Below are 18,041 nucleotides of genomic sequence, written 5' to 3' on the forward strand. Positions count from 1 at the left end.
AGGTCTCTGTTTTATAGGATTGCCGACCCAGACCAGCCCGTGCTGTGGTTAGATCAAATGCCAGCACGAAGTCTTAGCAGAGGTTTTAACAACCACATTAATTTAATCAGGTACGAACCTTTTGTGCATCTTTCTTCTTTTCCTAGGAGTTTATTCTCAAGACACAGGCCATGGAGACCAGGAGTGACCCATTGCTTCTTTCCTGGTGACTTTTTGACCAGGGAACATACTGATTGACTCTGCACCTGCGGAGTCCTGCCTGCATTCCTTTCTTCTAGCCCAGCTGCAGAAAGAAACGTAGCACGTGCCATACTCCTTCTCCAGGCCCTTCTGTCTGGTGTAGAGCACAACCGAAGGGTAGATTGCAGATGTTTTCCTAGGGTGTCAGTCTTTAAGGAGTCTTAAGACATAGAAAATTATTAGATGGAGAACATTACATTTACCATAATATTCTGTTAATAGTACATGGCTCAAATAAATTATTTGACAAGTCTCTCATGGTGGAGTAAAGGCTCCCCATTCCACCCCAACACACAAAGAGCTTAGATAAATAACACTGTCTGGTAACTAAGCTGCCATCTGGAGAGGGCAAGTCAGGTTGGCTGGAAAACTTCTGTTTTGTCCAGAGGCTCTGCTAGTTGGGGACATGGGTGAAATGCTCACTTCTTTGCTCTTTCTTTATGTGCCTAGCTGCCTTCTAAATAAATGGTGAACAAATATTAAAGAATATCAGTTTCGTGGAGACCTATATTATCAGCCCGTCTTTTAATGAATTTAATTTTAGATAAAATGTATAAATATGGTAGTTGTGTCACCTCTAAAATGCTTCTAGTTCCAGGAAGCTGCATTAAGAAAATATTATTCTATACACCTTTGACATTTAAGTTTAGGTTTTAATGGAAATATAATTTGTATGTATATTTATTTTTTTAATTTCTAGAAAACAAATTTCTTTTCACCTTGTGACTTGTATATTCCTATTTCTCATGGAATAATTTGTGGCATAGATAGGTAGACTCAAGCAACTAACTTTAATCGAAGGCTACTGTGGATCAGCCAGTGTGCTGTGCTGTGCTGTGTGATGGGGATACAGAAGGGAGATACAGCCCCACCTGCTGAACACTCACAGCAGACAGACCAGCAGACAACTACTATGCAGTGTGTTAAGAGTGAGGTGATCACATGCACAGGATGCCATGGGAACCTGGAGAAGGGGTGCCTGATTCAGCCTTCTGGTGCTACAGGGCTATTTGGAAAAATGGAAAACAGAGAGAGGTGGGGTGATTAACATGGACCCATGGATGAATTAGGTATGGTCAGGAAACTGTGACTAACTCGTTACACCTGGTGGTGAGTTTGCAATTAAGGGAGTATCAGGAATTAAGGCTAGAAAGATAGGCAGAAGTCAGAACAAAATCATTTTATAGTCCAAGCTAAGGAATTTTTTCCCCTGAAGACAATGGTGAGCCATTCAGGGATTATAAGCAGAGAAGTAACAGGAACAGATTTGCACATTGGGAGAAGATGGCAAAATAGATTGGAGAGGAGGCAGGAACCTCGGAGGTAAGGGAGGAGGTTGGAAAATTGTGTAGCTGTTCAGGTGGACAAGTGCAAAGGCCTCAAAAGCTGTGTGGTAGTGAGTTGGAGAGGAAGAGCTAGACTCTTAAAAGATAGGATCAGGAGCACTGGTGCTGGGCTGCAGTGGGAAGGGCATGGAGCTAGAGGAAGGCCACCTTCCCTCAGGTACGTGGTTGTCCCATTAGGCCAGAGAGCACCAGAACGAAAAGTAGGTGGACACATGTAGTGGAGAGGCTGGGAGAAGTGTGGGGTGCAGGAGGGAATTCTTATTTGACAGTAACCTTTGAGGTTTGGGATGCCTGGTGGGAACCCAGGGAGCGATGTCCCGGGAGCAGTCAGCTGTGTCATGTGACTCAGCATGTTGGCTGAACATGGAGTTCTGGGAGAGAGTTTAAAAGGAAAAGACCAGAAGGGATAGAAGTGTGAGGAAAAGAGTATTCAGAGTGGGTAGAGGAAAGGAGACTGCTAGTGAGCTAGAGAGCAAGACAGGGTATTGGATAATGCTGTTGGGAGAACTGAGGAAGGGGAGACGGCACACTGCCCACAAGTGATGGGATCCGTCAGAGGATGCTGATATGAACGTCTGAACCTCACTTCAGTGCTGGGGGATTTGTCTCCCCATTGTGGCTGATCTGGCACTGAGTTTGATGCCTCTCCTGCGAGAATAGGCCCTGTGAGCTGGCAGGCAGTCTTGCTAAGACAGAGCTTTGCTTCACCACTCATTGACTATGAACAAGCGAATTTCCCAGACTTTTTTTTTCTACATTATTCTCATAGTTTCTTGTTTTTTTAAATTAACTTTGAAATTAGATGTTGGCTTGAGCATATTCTTCTATAAAAATATTCTTAATTTTATTATTTTTGCCTTATAGGGGTCAGGTGATCAACATGAGATACCTAGAATATTTTGAGAAAATACTTCATTTTATTAAAGACAGAATTCTTGTTTATCATGGGTAAGCCTTTAATTTTCTCCTTCTTAGTAATGAGTTGATTTCATGTATTTTATATTTGTTGTATTTTTGAAACTTGAGAACTAAGCCTGTTGACAGGCTGAACAAGGTCTATCAAATTTTTACACAGTGTTTAGAATCATAAAGGCTTTCATAATCACTTTCTTTTTAATACAAAATCCATAGACCTCAACTGAAGTGTTTTTAACTTTACATGCACTATTGTGACTTTTCTAGTCACTTTCTTCTATAAAGCAGGATGTTTCTTTGGATTTATCTTTTAGGGATTTCAGCTTTAATACTTATTCTCCTTCACTTGAAAGGCAGGATGGGATAGATAAAACAATGAGCAGAACACTAGGAGAAAAAAAAATCTGAATGCTTAAATATCACCAAGTAAATATAAAATCGGTGGAAAAACCTAGCAGAATACTTTCATTTGAGCAGCTTTAGAAAGGAAAAAAAACAAAACAAAACATCCACATTTAATTTTAGAGCTGGAATAGGAAAATCAGGGTTTAAGAACCGAACTCATAACCATACATGTTCACACAAACACTGGGTGTTGATCCATTCTGCTTTTTCCTGTTTTGCCTTCTAGATGTTTCCTTAATTCTCATCTGCTGCTGTTTCCTTAATTTTCATCTGCAGTCCAAAACTCATTAGAATTGAACTATCCCGTTATTTGGAAGCTTTATTTGTGGCCTACCATTTTGAATGTTGAGCTACTCAAAATTGAGGTCAATTTATTTAAATTAAAGATAATAGCATGATTAATTGTTACAATTCTGCATTAATCTCAGTTGTTATCTCTCTCTGTCTCTCTTTAAGAGCTAATAATCCTAAAGGATTGCTAGAAGTTCGGGAAGCCCTGGAAAAGGTACACAAAGTAGAAGACCTTCTTCCGATTATGAAGGTAACTTTAGCATCAGAATGGCAGCCCATGTTTTTAGAGGAAAAGAAAACCAACAGCACTTTTTTAAAAAGAGCTCAGAATTATTAAATGCTATTTGAAATCACTAGTATGAACACACTCTGAATAATAACCAAAATAAAAGAACCTACAGGCATCAGACTCAAACAGAAAAAACAGCTTGCGAGAAAGCAGTTAATATAGAAAAAAGAAAACTTAAAAATACATATAATTGAATTCCGCTTCTGGCCACAGCTGAGTAACTGGTACTCAGCTGCCCTTCTACATGATTGCAGTTATAAAACTGGACAAAATATAAGTCAGTTATTTTCAGGCACTGGCTAAGTACAATAATGTGAATCCCACTGTCACCCCAGCTTTCTACTGGGAGTATTTATTAGACCACTGCACGGTAATGTGGAGCCCAAGCAGAGTACAGTGGTCTTGCTAAGCTAAGGAGGTAGAGAGTGGAGTTTGGGTCTGCCAAAGTGGCTGGAATTTGCAGAGCAGAGTATAGAAGAGGAGGCGGCCATGTAGGCTGGGGAGTGCTCAGGGGTCAATGTGAGCACTCCTTTTCATCCTTGACTAAGACCTTGGTCATGAACATGCAATGAAAGACCATGAGAGGCTCAGCAGAGAGTGGCTGCTGTGGGAAAGAAAGCTGAGCAGAGGTATCAGAGGTGTATGTGCTGAGAGACATTGGAGTTTCGGCCTTGCCAATGTGGATGGATTCTGTGAACACCTTGGGCATTTAGTTAAGACCCCAGAAGGGACACAGTGTAAAAGTAAGACCACACTCTACAGTAAGGCCCACAACCTAGGACTAAGAACAATTTCTAAATAGACTGCCCTAACAAAGAATAAAGCTAAGTCTAAAGGATTAAGTGGATCTGCTAGTGATTTGACTACCTGTCAAAACTCATTACCCTTTAAAGAAAGGCAAAATAACCTATACTCTTTAATTACTAGAGAAGTAAATGCCATCGTTTGAATGTGTTCCCCTCAAAATGAATGTGTTGGAAATGGAATCCTCAGTGCACATATGTTGGGAGGTGGAGCCTAACAGGAAGTGTTTAATGGCAGAGCCCTCATGAGTGGATTCATGCCGTTATAAAAAGGGCTTCGGGGAGTGGCCTCTCTTGCCCTTCCAGCTTCCGTCATGTGAGGCAGCAGTAAGAAGGCTCACATCAGACGCTGGCACCTTGATCTTGGACTTCCCAGCCTCCAGAATAAATTTCTGCTTTTTTTTTTTTTTGAGACAGGGTCTTGCTTGCTTGCCCACACTAGGTGACAGAGTGAGACCCCATCTCCTAAAAACAAACAAACAAACAAACAAAAAGCTAGATACAAAAGTATGATAGTATGATCCAAGTATACCAGGCAAATGCTAATGAGAAGAAAAGTATGTGTGGCAATATCAATAATGGAAACATTTGAATTCAATGGGAAGGACACTACAAGGGACAGAAATTATTTGATTAAAGTATAATCCATTAAGAATTATAACTGTGTGAACCTTTCCTCCATCTAGGAGTAAAACTACCCCAAAACATGCCAACAGCAGTTAGAATTGCTTTTCCAATTAGTGGTTTAAACACTAATGTGGAACTTCAGTAAATGTTTTCCTTGCAGCTATAGTAGATGAGATTGATTCATATAAAATTTAGGAAATTTGTATGAATAAGCAAAGTGTATCTATTTCTAAGGAATAACAAGGAAGTAGCATGTCATGAACAGAGCTGAGCATCTGACCCAGGCCCCATATCTGCCTGGATGGGTGTGGATGAGCCTATTTTACAGTTATTCCAGGCTTTTGTCTGCTGAAGACCAAATATTGTGGCCAGACCTACCTTGGGTAGTTTATTGTGAGGGTCTGATGCACTAACACAGTGCCCCTCAACCTTCTCAAACCCACTGCATTGACTCAGTAAACATGTTCAGATGCCCCCTTTACTGACTCCTTTATTGCACTAGGATGAACTTCACAGAGAATATGTCTCACCTACTAAAAAATGTCCACGCAAAGTCATCTCAGTATCTCAGTCCACACAATGTCCACACAGTGTATCTCAGTATGCAGAAATTCGGGCATGCCTTCTCTAGAAGCCGGAAAGCAGTAGCCAGTGCTTCACACCTGCATGTAAAATCATGGTGAATGTGACAGTTACAAGTGCAGCCCCATATCTGTGTGTTATTTGGTGAGCTACATTGTCATTGGCGATGTGGTTTTCTGAAATGGTAAACCAAGCTTAGTAAAGCTCCAAGCTATATATAGTATACTGCTTACTCAATGTGTATGCTATTTGCATTCCTGGCAAATTCAGTGTGTAAGAAAACTATATAATAAATAGTTAGTGTTTAAGTGCAAAACAGAGTCTGGTTCCAGGCCCACATATTGATTAAATGATAAACATGTTCTTCATCTACATGAAAATCCAGTGGGACATTAGAAAATCATACATTATGTGTGACAATCCCCTGTACTGTGGGACATATAGTAATCTTGGCTCCCAACTGTCCAATCCCTGTAATAATCAGTCTCCCATAAATTTCCCCAGTGCCCCCCAGGGGGCAGAATGGCTTCACCACAGGCCCTGAGATGTACCATATAGAAAGGAAACTGGTTTGTGAGGGCTCTTCAGCTGCCTTCCTGTGGGTATTCTAGTTAGGCATTTAGATGCCCTGTGGTATTAAGCAGAATACAACATCAGCTTAGGGAGATTTTAATATTTTATATGTCTTTGTTTAAGAAGCAAAACAGAGTGGGCTACAAGACTGTAGTCACTTAGCGTGCAGCCTGAGACGTGGCATCGCCAGCCTCAGTGTGCCTCTCGGTGTGAAGTCACCAACTGTTGTCTGGAAGATGTAAGATGTTTGTTCTCTGTGGTGGGATGACATTCCACTTCAGCGTTATACATCTAGCTTTTACCCCGGATTACGGATATATTGGTACTTTGCAAGGCACACACAGCGGAATATACAACAAGATATTTGAGTGTGTAAAGTGCTTAGTGAAATGTACCAGGTCAACTTCCACTGAAAGGCACAACGGTACTGTTGATGAAAAACCAAGTTAACGTGTATGTCAGCGCCCCCTAGAGGCGGTTTATTAGCACGTAACGCGGACTGGAAAGACCTTGGGCCCACATTCCCACTCTGCGGCTTCCCTGCTGGCTGGGACTCAGCCAGACTTTGCCTCAGCTAGTTCGTTTCTCATCTGTAAGACTGAGACCATACCTAGTGCTCTCAGTATGTTGTGAGGATTAGATGAGAATTGGCACATAGTGTGTTAGCGCATTTCTTCTGAAAGTCGTTTTTTTTTGCGTGAAAGATGCTTGCCTGTTCAGTGCCTGCTGTGGGCCTGATGGCCTGTGCCACTCATCCTCTGGCTTCTGGGCTGCTGGTGACACCTGCTGCATCTTTCTGTTTCTAGACAAGCTCTCCCCTCATGAAGCAGCAGCCTCTTTTACTTTACGGTTGCTTATCTTAACTTCCAGTCCATCAATTAAAAAAAAATTGGCAATATTAAGTTAACTGAATTTGGGGGTTATTTTCTGAAACCTATTTATTGCCATTGCAGGTTTGTCCCCAATGTTTTAAACAGAAAGCTAACATCTGAAACTGTGTTCATACATTTATCACCCCGAAGGCCATTCTTAACTCCGAGTAATTCCTTTAACTTAACCGACTTATCTGTGGCCCACAGAGTTGGGTGGGCATGGGTGTGAGTGTGAATGAAATTTTCCAGTTAGTGGATATAATCCTGGGTACTCTTCAGAAAAATCAGACTCTGCTTTGAGCACTAGTATGAGCATAAGTTGCATTTTTGAGTTACGGGATGTTAGGTACAACTATTCTGCCATGATTCAAGGTTGCTGCCTACTAAGATGGGCATGAGAAAACATTCAAAGGGAGCTCTTAGAAATGAGCAGTGCCCCTTGTTGATGAAGAGAACCTGTGAGCTTTTCGTGCTGAAGTTCTCTGCTAGCCTCTGGTAGGAGCTGTGGGGAGTGTAACCTGGGCTCTGTTGGGGCCTGAAGACAGGCAGAGATGTCCTTGGCCACCAGGACACCATCTCTTGTATCGGATGACCTCCTTGGCCCTTTTTAAAAACATGTAAGGTAGAGCCAGCACTACAGAGTTGCAGTTGGGGTTTACAGTGAATGGAACAGTAGTAACGTGAATTTTCTTTTTCCATGAAAGCAGTTTAATACTAAAACGAAGGATGGGTTCACCGTGAACACAAAAGTTCCCAGCCTTAAAGACCAAGGGAAGGAATATGATGGATTCACAATCACGATTACAGGAGACAAGTATGTGCGCTTCTTAATGTGGGTGTAAACTAGAGACGAGGCAGGAAGGGTGCCTGTGCTTATTGTTGCTGTGGAGTTTTGTGGTGTTGAACTTTTGCTCCATCCTGAAATGAAAAGTATCAAGGTCCAGTGAGCAGTTATAACCAGTTATTTAAAAAAATGTGATATCTAAAGTATTACACCAGCAGATACATTTTCTGACTGTCTAAATCTAAGGACTTTCTAGATACTATGTATGATGTAGTTTGTGGAAGACATTCTTCTGGGTTCTTGAAGTTCCTTGGGGGGGCGAGGGAGGCTTTTACTAATAAAATGAAAAAAGATGAGCAGTTGGCGGATTGAAGTCCATTGTAGATTTAAATATATATATAAAAAAGCTGATCTATATATATATAGAGAGAAAAACAGCTTTAATAATGAGTAGTATAATCTTATTGTAGAAAATTTAGAACATACAGATAAGCAAAATTAACAAAATAAAAATCAAGTTATTTTCTTTAAAAACTGAGGTTAGACTGTTCTATTTACCCTTACCATTACATTATCACAATCATTTCCCCAGTCATATTCTTAAAAGTATTTTTAGTAACTGCATAATATTCCATTGTATAGATGTAGAATTTCTCTGACTGATCTTTTTGTTATTGACCACTTAGGGTATTTCTCATTGTTTTACTTTATAAATAGTACTGCAGTAAACATTTTTATTAACTCTAGTTTTATTTACATCTGAAATCCAAGCTTTGTCTGTCAGCCTCCACATTCCTTGAATTGTGGGTGGAATTGCCTTGAGCTGTACACACACACACACACACACACACACACACACACCCCATCTTCAGATGCATAGCCTTGGGAAGTGCCATGCCCTCCCCCTGGTTTCCACCTGCTCAGTAGTGAGACTGTGACTCACATTCTCCAGCCCCTCTGCCTCCTGGGCTCTGGCTTTCTCACATACTTTTCCTCTAAACTATAAGGAGCCACCTCTTCAAGTTCCATGTCAAAACTTAAACAGGCCTTCATGAGTAAACACCAGTTCAGCAACTTTCAGATTTCGGGGCTTTTCTATATCTTTGAAGTCTTGATCTCTACCTGAAGCTTCTTATCAAAGTATGTTCCCAATAAAGATCATTCTCCCCTGATTGCAGGTTGTGCTATTTAATATAAAAAGTGTTCTCCTACCTTTTCACACATCCATGATGTATATCCTCATATCAGATTCCTAAGCAGAAATAAAATTACTATATAAGTACAGTTGATCTTTGAATAACTCAGGGGTTAGGCGGATTGACCGTCCCACCCCTAGCAGGCAAAAATTTGCATACAACCTTTGACTACCCCAAAACTTAATAGCCTACTGTTGACCAGAAGCCTTACCAAAAACATAAACAGCGGATTAACACATATTTTATATGTTATATGTATTATATTTTGTATTCTTACAGTAAAGTAGGCTAGGGAAAAGAAAATGTTATTAAGAAAGTCGGCCGGGCGCGGTGGCTCACACCTGTAATCCTAGCACTTTGAGAGCCCAAAGCGGGCGGATCATGAGGTCAGGAGTTCGAGACCAGCCTGGCCAATATGGTGAAATCCCATCTCTACTAAAAATACAAAAAATTAGCCAGGCCTGGTGGCACGCACCTGTAATTCCAGCTACTCTGAAGGCTGAGGCAGAAGAACCGCTTGAACCTGTGATGGGGAGGTTGCAGTGAGCCGAGATCGTGCCACTGCACTCCAGCCTGGTGGCAGAGCGAACTCCATCTCAAAAAAAGAAAAAAAGAAAGAAAATCATAAGGAAAATATACTTAACTATGTATTAAGTGGAAGTGGATCCTCATAAAGGTCTTTATCCTTATGATCTTCACGTTGAGTAGGCTGAGGAGGAGGATACGGAGGGGTTGGTCTTGCTGTCTCAGGGGTAGCAGAAGCGGAAGAAAATCCTTGTATAAGTGGATCCATGCAGTTCGAACCCATGTTGTTCAAGGGTCAACTGTACATGAAATTTCTCCCCCTGAAACGTGACGTCTTTCCTCAATTGCCTGCTTCACCCCACTTGTTGCCTCCCTTGCTCTGGGCCTCCTGACCCCTCGAGTCGACTCTGCCTGGCATCCCATCTCCTGTCTCCTGCTTCACCAGCACTTCACCAATGTTGCTAAAGCTCCACCTCACTGGACGTTCCCCTAGCTCCACAAACCTCTCCCCTCTCCATACCCAGCCATTGCCTGTGGCTACCCAAACCAGCTTCCCTGCCAGGCATTCACAGCCTCTCACAAAGTGGCCTCAGACATTTCCTGCTTGACCTGGACCATCTCCCTGTTGGAACCTGGCCTGCTAGTCCGACTGAAATGCTTGTTCCCCAGTTCACCCCTGCTTTCCGATATCTGGGTCTCTCACTCCCATCCCGACCCACGTTCAGGCCACTTCTCCCATGAGACCTTTCCTGCTTTTCTCTATGTTGTCCAAATTAGATTCCTTTTTTGAACCTCTGATGAGCTACATTATGACCTGAGTCATGGTTTCATAATAATTTGTGGCCCTTGGCCAGAAGTGGTGGCTCATACCAGCATATTGGGAGGCCAAGATGGGAAGATTGCTTGAGGCCAGGAGTTTGAGACCAGGCTGGGCAACATGGTGAGACCCTGCCTCTGCAACGGATTTTTAAAAATAACTACAGGTGCATACCAGTAGTCCCAGCTACTCAAGAGGCTGAGGCGGGAAGATCACTTGAGCCCAAAAGTTTGAGGCTGCAGTGAGCTATGATCATGCCAGTGCTCTCCAGCCTGGGTGGTAGAGCAAGATCCCATCTCTTATAATAATAATTTGTGGCCCAGTTTCTTCCTTCCTTCCTCAATCAAGGCAGCAGCTGGGCTTTTCTTTGTAGGCTCCAAGGACTAAATGCAACACTTTGCTAGTGGCGTTATACAAAAAATGCCTGTTGTATCAAACTTATAGTCTCCATAGAAACTCAGTGGAGCTTAAGCTCCACTTTTTTTTTGATTTGACAAAAAACAAAACCATGGTGTAGTCCCTGAACTTTCTTCCTACACACAGTTCTTGCTTCTGACCTTTAATCCTAATGGGGTGGCTTAGAAAATATTTACTGGTTATTTAAATGCATTCTTTACTATGTGTCATTGTTTTCCCATATATTAGCTTAAGTTTGTGTAATAAGTACATGTAGTTAGACTTAACTGTGAGCAAATGAGTTACTGGTCACTTAAAGGTGAGGCAACTATCACATTTTATGAAGAAAGAATGCATTCTCATGAAACCTACCTTGCTTGTCTATAGTTAGAAAGGTAAGGTACATTCTTGTATATGTTTAGTGCTACGTCAGTATGCTATTTGCTTTTTAAAAAAACTTTCTGTGTTTGGCTGTTTGAACTTATAACACATGCCTTTGGCACTTATTTTTGTATTTTCAGAGTTGGCAATATATTATTTTCTGTGGAAACTCAAACCACGGAAGAAAGGACACAATTATATCATGCTGAAATAGATGCACTTTATAAAGATTTGACAGCAAAAGGAAAAGTATTGATTCTTTCATCAGAATTTGGGGTAGGTTTCTCTTTGTTTCCATTTTTCTGCTCTTCCTATGATTCTTTTGTAAATTTTTTGAACCTCTGCCCTTTCATTGAGATTGTACATCTTATGCTTGAAATTGGGTTGAATTGACCTAAAAATATTTCTTATTTCTTATAGGCAAAAATTCTTGTATTTAGTAACTACAGTAATGGGGAGGATAATAAATTAATAATTTAGTACTGTACTACGACATTATCATAAGTTTGGACTTTGACAAGATATAAAAAAGCTGGTCCATAATGGAAATGACCTGGGCTTCACCTTTTTCTTCCATTTTCTTCCCTTCGTTGCGGTTGTTGCTTATAACCGTATATTTACAAAGAGCTTTTGAATGTAAACTGGATGATGCATTCTAATGAGTTAATGGCAAGGAAAGTATAATGAAGTTGTGTATACTTTGCACTTGGCGGCCCTTTCCTGGTCTGTGGCCTCCTTCTTTGGTTGTCTGCTTGGACTCAAGGTGGCGTCGTTGCAGGCAGCAGGGTATGGTGGACATTCTCTCCCCAGCACGCCCCCTCCCTGTGTTCTGCAGTGGACGGGTGCCCCTTACCCTTGAAAAGTCACCTTATTTCTCCAACATTTAATCACTGCATCCATATAATTAAACATCTAAGTTTATACACGTAATTGAGCATCATCCAAATCTCAATGCGGAGTAGGGGAAGGGGCTTACCCAGATCTTTTGGGGTAAGGATACATGTTGTTTGAGAGAACATATTTGGTGTTAATAAATGCCTTTTAAAATTTTAGTCACAATGTATATTTTGACATTTCAAATAACATTAAAGGAGACTGAGATTTTTATGTTTATCAAAGAGTTGCAGTTTAAGAAACAGCTGGGAAAACATTGCTCTAAATTGAACTAAATTGGAAAAAAAAGATACAAAAGGGTATAGAATATTCAAGAATTTGAAAAGTAGGTTCTTATGGGGGAGGAAGAAAACAATCGTTTTCTTGATGTAAATTATTCTTGTATGTCCTGTCACCTAATGAAAAATTAGTTTGTAATCTAGTATTTAAGTTTATGAGTCTGTATCTTTTTTCCTAGGAGGCTGATGCTGTCTGCAACTTAATCTTATCCTTAGTTTATTACTTTTATAATTTAATGCCACTCTCTCGAGGATCCAGGTAAGTAATATCCTGTCATTAAAATTATTTTAAATTGAGAAATGTGTTCTTTTTTGCTTATCCTTCCTGTTATGGATATAGGTACAGAGTATACAAAGAAATGGTAAGGAGCTCCCTATTTTTTTCCAAAATCTGCACAAAAAAATATTTCCTTAGTCTATCATATCATCAAAAGCATTATAGAAGACAGTTCTACTATAGTGTTCTTATGTTTAATAGGATAGGGATTCATCCATTCAACACAAGTTCATGGAAAGTTTACTGTGTACAGTGTGCCGTGCTCAGTGTGTTTTAATTTTTTGTATCTGCCAGCCTCTTACTGAACCTCCTCCTCCTCCTCCTCTTCCTTTTCCATTTTGGGTTGTCAGGTGACCCATAATCCTCATGTTTTATACTTTTGGGCCAACAGTCACTCTGTACTATTATTATTTTGGATAAATTCTTGCTACTTGTGTATCAGGAGTTTTTTAGGTATCATTAAAACAAGAGCTATGACTGTAGAGTTTTCATTTCATTCTCCTTTTCCCAGTACTGTCTGCAGTAAATTATGTAAGTGGCCTTTTGCCATTACTGGCACATAGTTGAACTTAAGATGTTTTGGCTAAAAATAATACACTTGAATGTCTTTATCTTTGATTAATGGCTTAGAAAGTAAAACTCCCCTAAACGTGGTAGTAAATTTGGTTGTAGAATTTAAGACTCATTGAAACAAAATAGAAACATAAATGTTATCTTATCAGCATAATATTGCTAGTTGTGTCCACTGAATAAGGGATGTGAGGCCTGTGCACATCACCACTTGTGGGCCCCACCGTACTCAACAGCCAGCATCCGTCCTTTGTCCTCACAGCAGCTCTGCTGGCTCACGTGTGACATTGAAGGAAGTGCAGCTCTGATTGTCCTCAACTCTGCTTCATCCCTACATCTCTTCAATCCTAAATAGTCTGTTGATTCTGCCTCCCACACTTCTGTTTCTCTCTTCCCTGTACCCGCCGCAGCTAGCTTTGCTCCTGCTCCTCTCTGTGCCCTACGGCTCTCCAGCACCTTCTGAAAACCATGGGCTCAAGCCGAGCTTGGCAGCATGCACAGTGCGCAGTGCCAGCCCTGCCCTGCCTTGGTTTGCCTTGGCTGCGGCACTGCTCTCTTCCGCGGCTCTTTCGCCTCCTCTTGGCTTTCTGCGTGGGCTCTCTGCCACATCTCCCTGCCTTCTCTGCCCCTTTCATCTTCAGCCCTGGGACCCTGGAGGATGCAGGGCACGTGTCTTTAGCCTCTGAAGTCTTCCCTGCTGGAGAACCCCATGAATCACCTTGACTCGCTTTTCTTGGTGTCCACCCATGGCACTTGTTAGCTTTCTCTGAAGGTGCTCGTGCCATCCTTTCCTCCTGCTAGGATGCATTATCTCATGGGCGAGAGCTGTCTTTATCTTGAGCCGATTTGTTATGGGAAAAGCACAACACTGTGATTATAATAGCGGGTCCCATGGCCTTTTGCCAGCCCCTTCCACCCAGAACCAGCCAGCTCCCTCTCTTCCCTCACCAAGAGCAGAAGCACAATGCCTTACAAATGCCTCCTACCCCAGACCTGCACACTCGCAGCTCTACACTCGTTCTGGAGTGACAGGGCAGCAGACCTTGCCCCACGAGCCTCCAAGCCAGCAGGCAAAGGTATCCCACAATCTCCTGGCCTCTAACAGCCACCCTGGAGCCCTGGCAGTTCACACACATGCCCAAAGCTCCAAACCATCTGTCCGTTAGTACCTTGTGAGAATGTATTCTGCATTTCTTCTTTGAAGGCCAGCATTTCTAATGCTTAAAAAGTAAGACTAACATATGTATTTGTATTTATGAACTTTATTGTATACATGCATTGCTGGAGTGCGGTGGAGCGATCTTGGCTCACTGCAACCTCTGCCTCCCGGGTTCAAGCAATTCTCCTGCCTCAGTCTCCCAAGTAGCTGGGACTACAGGCACACGCCGCCACTCCTGGATAATTTTTTGTATTTTTGTTACAGATGGGGTTTCGCCATGTTGGTCAGGCTGGTCTTGAACTCCTGACCTCAAGTGATCCACCCACCTCGGCCTCCCAAAGTGCTGGGATTACAGGTGTGAGCCACCATGCCCGGCCTAATTTTTGTGTTTTTAGTAGAGACAGGGTTTTGCCATGTTGCTCTCGAACTCCTGGCCTCAAGTGATCCGCCCACCTTGGCCTCCCAAAGTGCTGGGATTACAGGTGTGAGCCACCTCACCTGGCCAGTAAATACATTCTAATAGTAAATTAGTAACTATTCTTAAACGAATAGACATATTTTCATGTTAAATGAAACATTTAGTGTTTTATTTGAAAGAATTTTTGAATAAATTTTATCTTTCACGATGGGAAGTCCATGGTGAAATTTAACCTGGTAACTGTAGACCGTCCAGGATGGATTGACCTTTGTTCTTTATTTAAATAGTGTAATCGCTTACTCGGTCATTGTGGGAGCACTGATGGCAAGTGGAAAAGAAGTAGCAGGAAAAATTCCCAAAGGGAAGGTACGTTGGAGCGGGAAGGGAGAAATGCTTGGTTATGTATTAAGTCCCAATTTACGGATTTTTATTTTAAGGTGCACGAGTTACATAGATCTCCAGCCGAGCCTGTGTCCTCCATGTTTAGTAACATTCCTAAATGTCTTTCTTTTTCAGTTAGTCGACTTTGAAGCTATGACAGCCCCTGGTTCAGAGGCCTTTAGCAAAGTCGCCAAAAGCTGGATGAACTTGAAAAGGTAACTACTTGAGGGGGGTCCACACAAGGGTATCATAACTGGAGGAGGAAAGGGAGTTTCCTGTTACTTTGGAGTGCTATGAAAACTGGAATCATTATACTCATTTTTATAAGTTAATATGTAATACAATGAATTTAATCCACTTTTTCAAGGTTAAAATGTTTTGCTGTTGTATAAGATAACCTTTTAAGGGTGAATGTATGGATAAAAATGGACTATGAAGGCCAGGCACAGTAGCTCATACCTGTAATCCTAGCACTTTGGGAGGCTGAGGTGGAAGGATCATTTGAGGCCAGGAGTTCGAGACCAGCCTCGGCAAAATAGTGAAACTGCTCCCATTTACAAAAGATTTTAAAATTAGCTGGGCATGTTGGTGTGTGCCTGTAGTCCCAAGTACTTGAGAGGCTGAAGCGAGAGGATCTCTTGAGCCTAGGAGTTTGAGGCTGCAGTGAGCTATGGTTGCACCACTGCACTCCTGCTTGGGCGACAGAGTGAGACCCTGACTCTTAAAGAACCATGAATAAAAAATTTAAAAAGTAATTGGTGAAAGAAAATTACCAAAGTCTTACTTATATGATCAGGTATTCACTTCTCTTGGCCTGTTTACTCTTAGGCTCAGTATTCAGGAGTGTTTGAACTTGTAGACAGAGCCCATTTTACATTACTCTAAGTGGTAGCACTTAGCCTACTTAGTTGCATTTTATTGCAGCCAGGAATTTTATAGCAGCCAGGAATTATCCCTGACGGTCACTGTGTGTGAGGAGTCTAGCAGACCGTGATCATTCCTGGCTCTTGTTTCCAGAAGCACTGGAGAGGACTGTGTGAATTTGAAGTGTGTGAAATTAAACTCATAGATGCCTCAATAGTTAATGAAGAATAAATAAGCCTCACTGTTCAACTTTAGTTATTTTTGCCCCTTCTCCTGGTTTTTTACATCCCAACCACCCTCAGTTTTGCCTTTCACATCTATTTGACCATAGCAACCACTCTATTGCTGGGTAATTTATATTCTGTTTAAAACAGAAATATTTGTGCCTGTAGTCCACCATTACTCAATTTGTAATTTAGCTTTGCAATGAAAGCTTCTAACAGTTACACCTTGTCCTGGTACATTGTTGTTTCAGGCTTACTAGTTTGCACATGTTTTAGTAATACAACCACCAGGCCAAAGGTCTTGCTTCTGTTCTTACATAATTGTACAGTGTGAATCTTTTGACAATTCTTTAAGGAAAGAATAACAATGCTACCTTACATCCTGCAGTTAACGCTTTACAGTGTACCTTGAAATACCTTATCTCATTCAGAGCTCATGGTAACTTTGCGAGTTAAGAACACTGTCCCTGTGACAGATCAGGGAAGTAAAGTAAAGAAAGCTAATAAGGAGTGAAGCTGGACCTGAAACCTGTGTCTTTTGATTCCAAGCCCAGCATGCACCACAGCTGGACATGTAAATCAGAGTTTAATTTTCTTTTTCAAAGCTCTGGTTTAACTTCCAAGCGACTTGTAACGTGTCGGCTGATACCGCAGGCTGTTGTTGTGAGAGGAGCCATTCTGTTCACAGCTCCTCCCTGCCTTTCTAACATTGTTTGATATTACAACATGAATATAATAAATATAATGATAGGAATAAATATAACATAAGCTCTGCCCTTGTTTTGCAAATTTTGTTAATTTTCATACGGCTACTTTGTGTTTTTCTTTTTCAGTATTTCACCTTCTTATAAGACTCTTCCATCAGTATCAGAAACGTTTCCAACGTTAAGATCGATGATTGAGGTGCTAAACACAGACTCTTCTCCACGTTGTCTTAAGAAACTCTAGTTCTGCTGCCGTATTTATACAAGTAAAGGGCCGGACCTCTTGCTTCTTAAGTTATTTTTTTAAAACATGGAATTATAAAGAAATTAGGTCCTCTATTACTTTTGATACCAATTTTTATAGGAATTGAATACTTGAAATCATTTTCTTTACTTTTCTGAACCATCATGAAAATCATGAAGGAGGCTTTCGGGGGGAAAAAGCTACTTGACTTGGAGGGAAAGTGTATGTATTAGCCAGCAGCCTGTTGGTTCCCACTTATAAAGTCATATAACTCCTTCCTTACAGTAAAAAAACTTTTCCTCCACAACTAAAAAATAATAATGAAGATGAACAAAGCCAAAACCAAATAGGAGTGTTTGTATTCCTTTAGAGATCTGGATATCTTTCAAAGACGTGCTTTTTACGCACATTGTGATAGAGCATCTTTTGTTGACTCACGTAACCTCCATGTGTGGGTCCTTTGTTTTATTAGAACCATGGAAGAAGGTTCCTGGGCCATCAGTATGTGTTGCAGAGCTCACAGCCAGGAACACTTATTTTGAACAATGCAGACAGTATTTGCCAGTGTCCCAAATGCTGAATTATTGAATCATGTTTTTTTTCCTTTGTTGAAAAAAATAAACCAGGGTGATTTCTATAAATCACCAGTTTTTGGCATTGGATTATGTATGTGTTTATTTTGTGAGCCAGTTTCACTTTCAGGTATAAGAACATTCAGAAAGTCTCTCTTGTTTTTTTTCCCAGACAGGGTAAATGACAGTGAGTAAAATGGGTTAATTAAAACTGTTGCTGTTTCCAAATGGCACCATCCATTAGCAAGCCTGCTCTTCTCTCCCTTCTATAGGATGCACCCCCATCTCTTTGCTTGGCCACTTCTCCCTGTCCATTGTAATTTCTCTTGGACCACTTCCGGAGTCTCCTGACTCATCTTCCTGCTGCTGCTCTGTTTAAACCCCACAGCCTCCTTTTGTCCTAAAATGAAACGC

At 41.3% G+C, this 18,041-nt stretch overlaps 1 protein-coding gene across 9 annotated transcripts in view; it reads left to right on the forward strand.

Annotated features, from left to right (window-relative positions):
• Window positions 1-17,717, forward strand: part of TTC13 (tetratricopeptide repeat domain 13) — a 72,857-nt gene extending 55,140 nt beyond the window's left edge. For 4 of the 9 annotated variants that reach the window (XM_054486734.2, XM_054486795.2, XM_054486753.2 and 1 more), the window contains 9 exons: window positions 18-110; window positions 2,451-2,534; window positions 3,363-3,447; window positions 7,648-7,757; window positions 11,183-11,318; window positions 12,394-12,473; window positions 14,926-15,004; window positions 15,155-15,234; window positions 16,941-17,717. In XM_054486734.2, the coding sequence (XP_054342709.1) occupies window positions 18-110; window positions 2,451-2,534; window positions 3,363-3,447; window positions 7,648-7,757; window positions 11,183-11,318; window positions 12,394-12,473; window positions 14,926-15,004; window positions 15,155-15,234; window positions 16,941-17,055 (862 nt within the window). In that variant the 3' untranslated portion in view covers window positions 17,056-17,717. Of the gene's footprint in view, window positions 1-17; window positions 111-2,450; window positions 2,535-3,362; window positions 3,448-7,647; window positions 7,758-11,182; window positions 11,319-12,393; window positions 12,474-14,925; window positions 15,235-16,940 lie in introns of all 9 variants that reach the window. The other 5 variants (XM_054486743.2, XM_054486758.2, XM_054486778.2 and 2 more) reach the window with 2 other exon arrangements.
• The last annotated feature ends 324 nt before the right edge of the window (window positions 17,718-18,041 follow it).

Source organism: Pongo pygmaeus, chromosome 1 (assembly GCF_028885625.2).
Source record: "Pongo pygmaeus isolate AG05252 chromosome 1, NHGRI_mPonPyg2-v2.0_pri, whole genome shotgun sequence".
Lineage (NCBI taxonomy): Eukaryota > Metazoa > Chordata > Mammalia > Primates > Hominidae > Pongo > Pongo pygmaeus.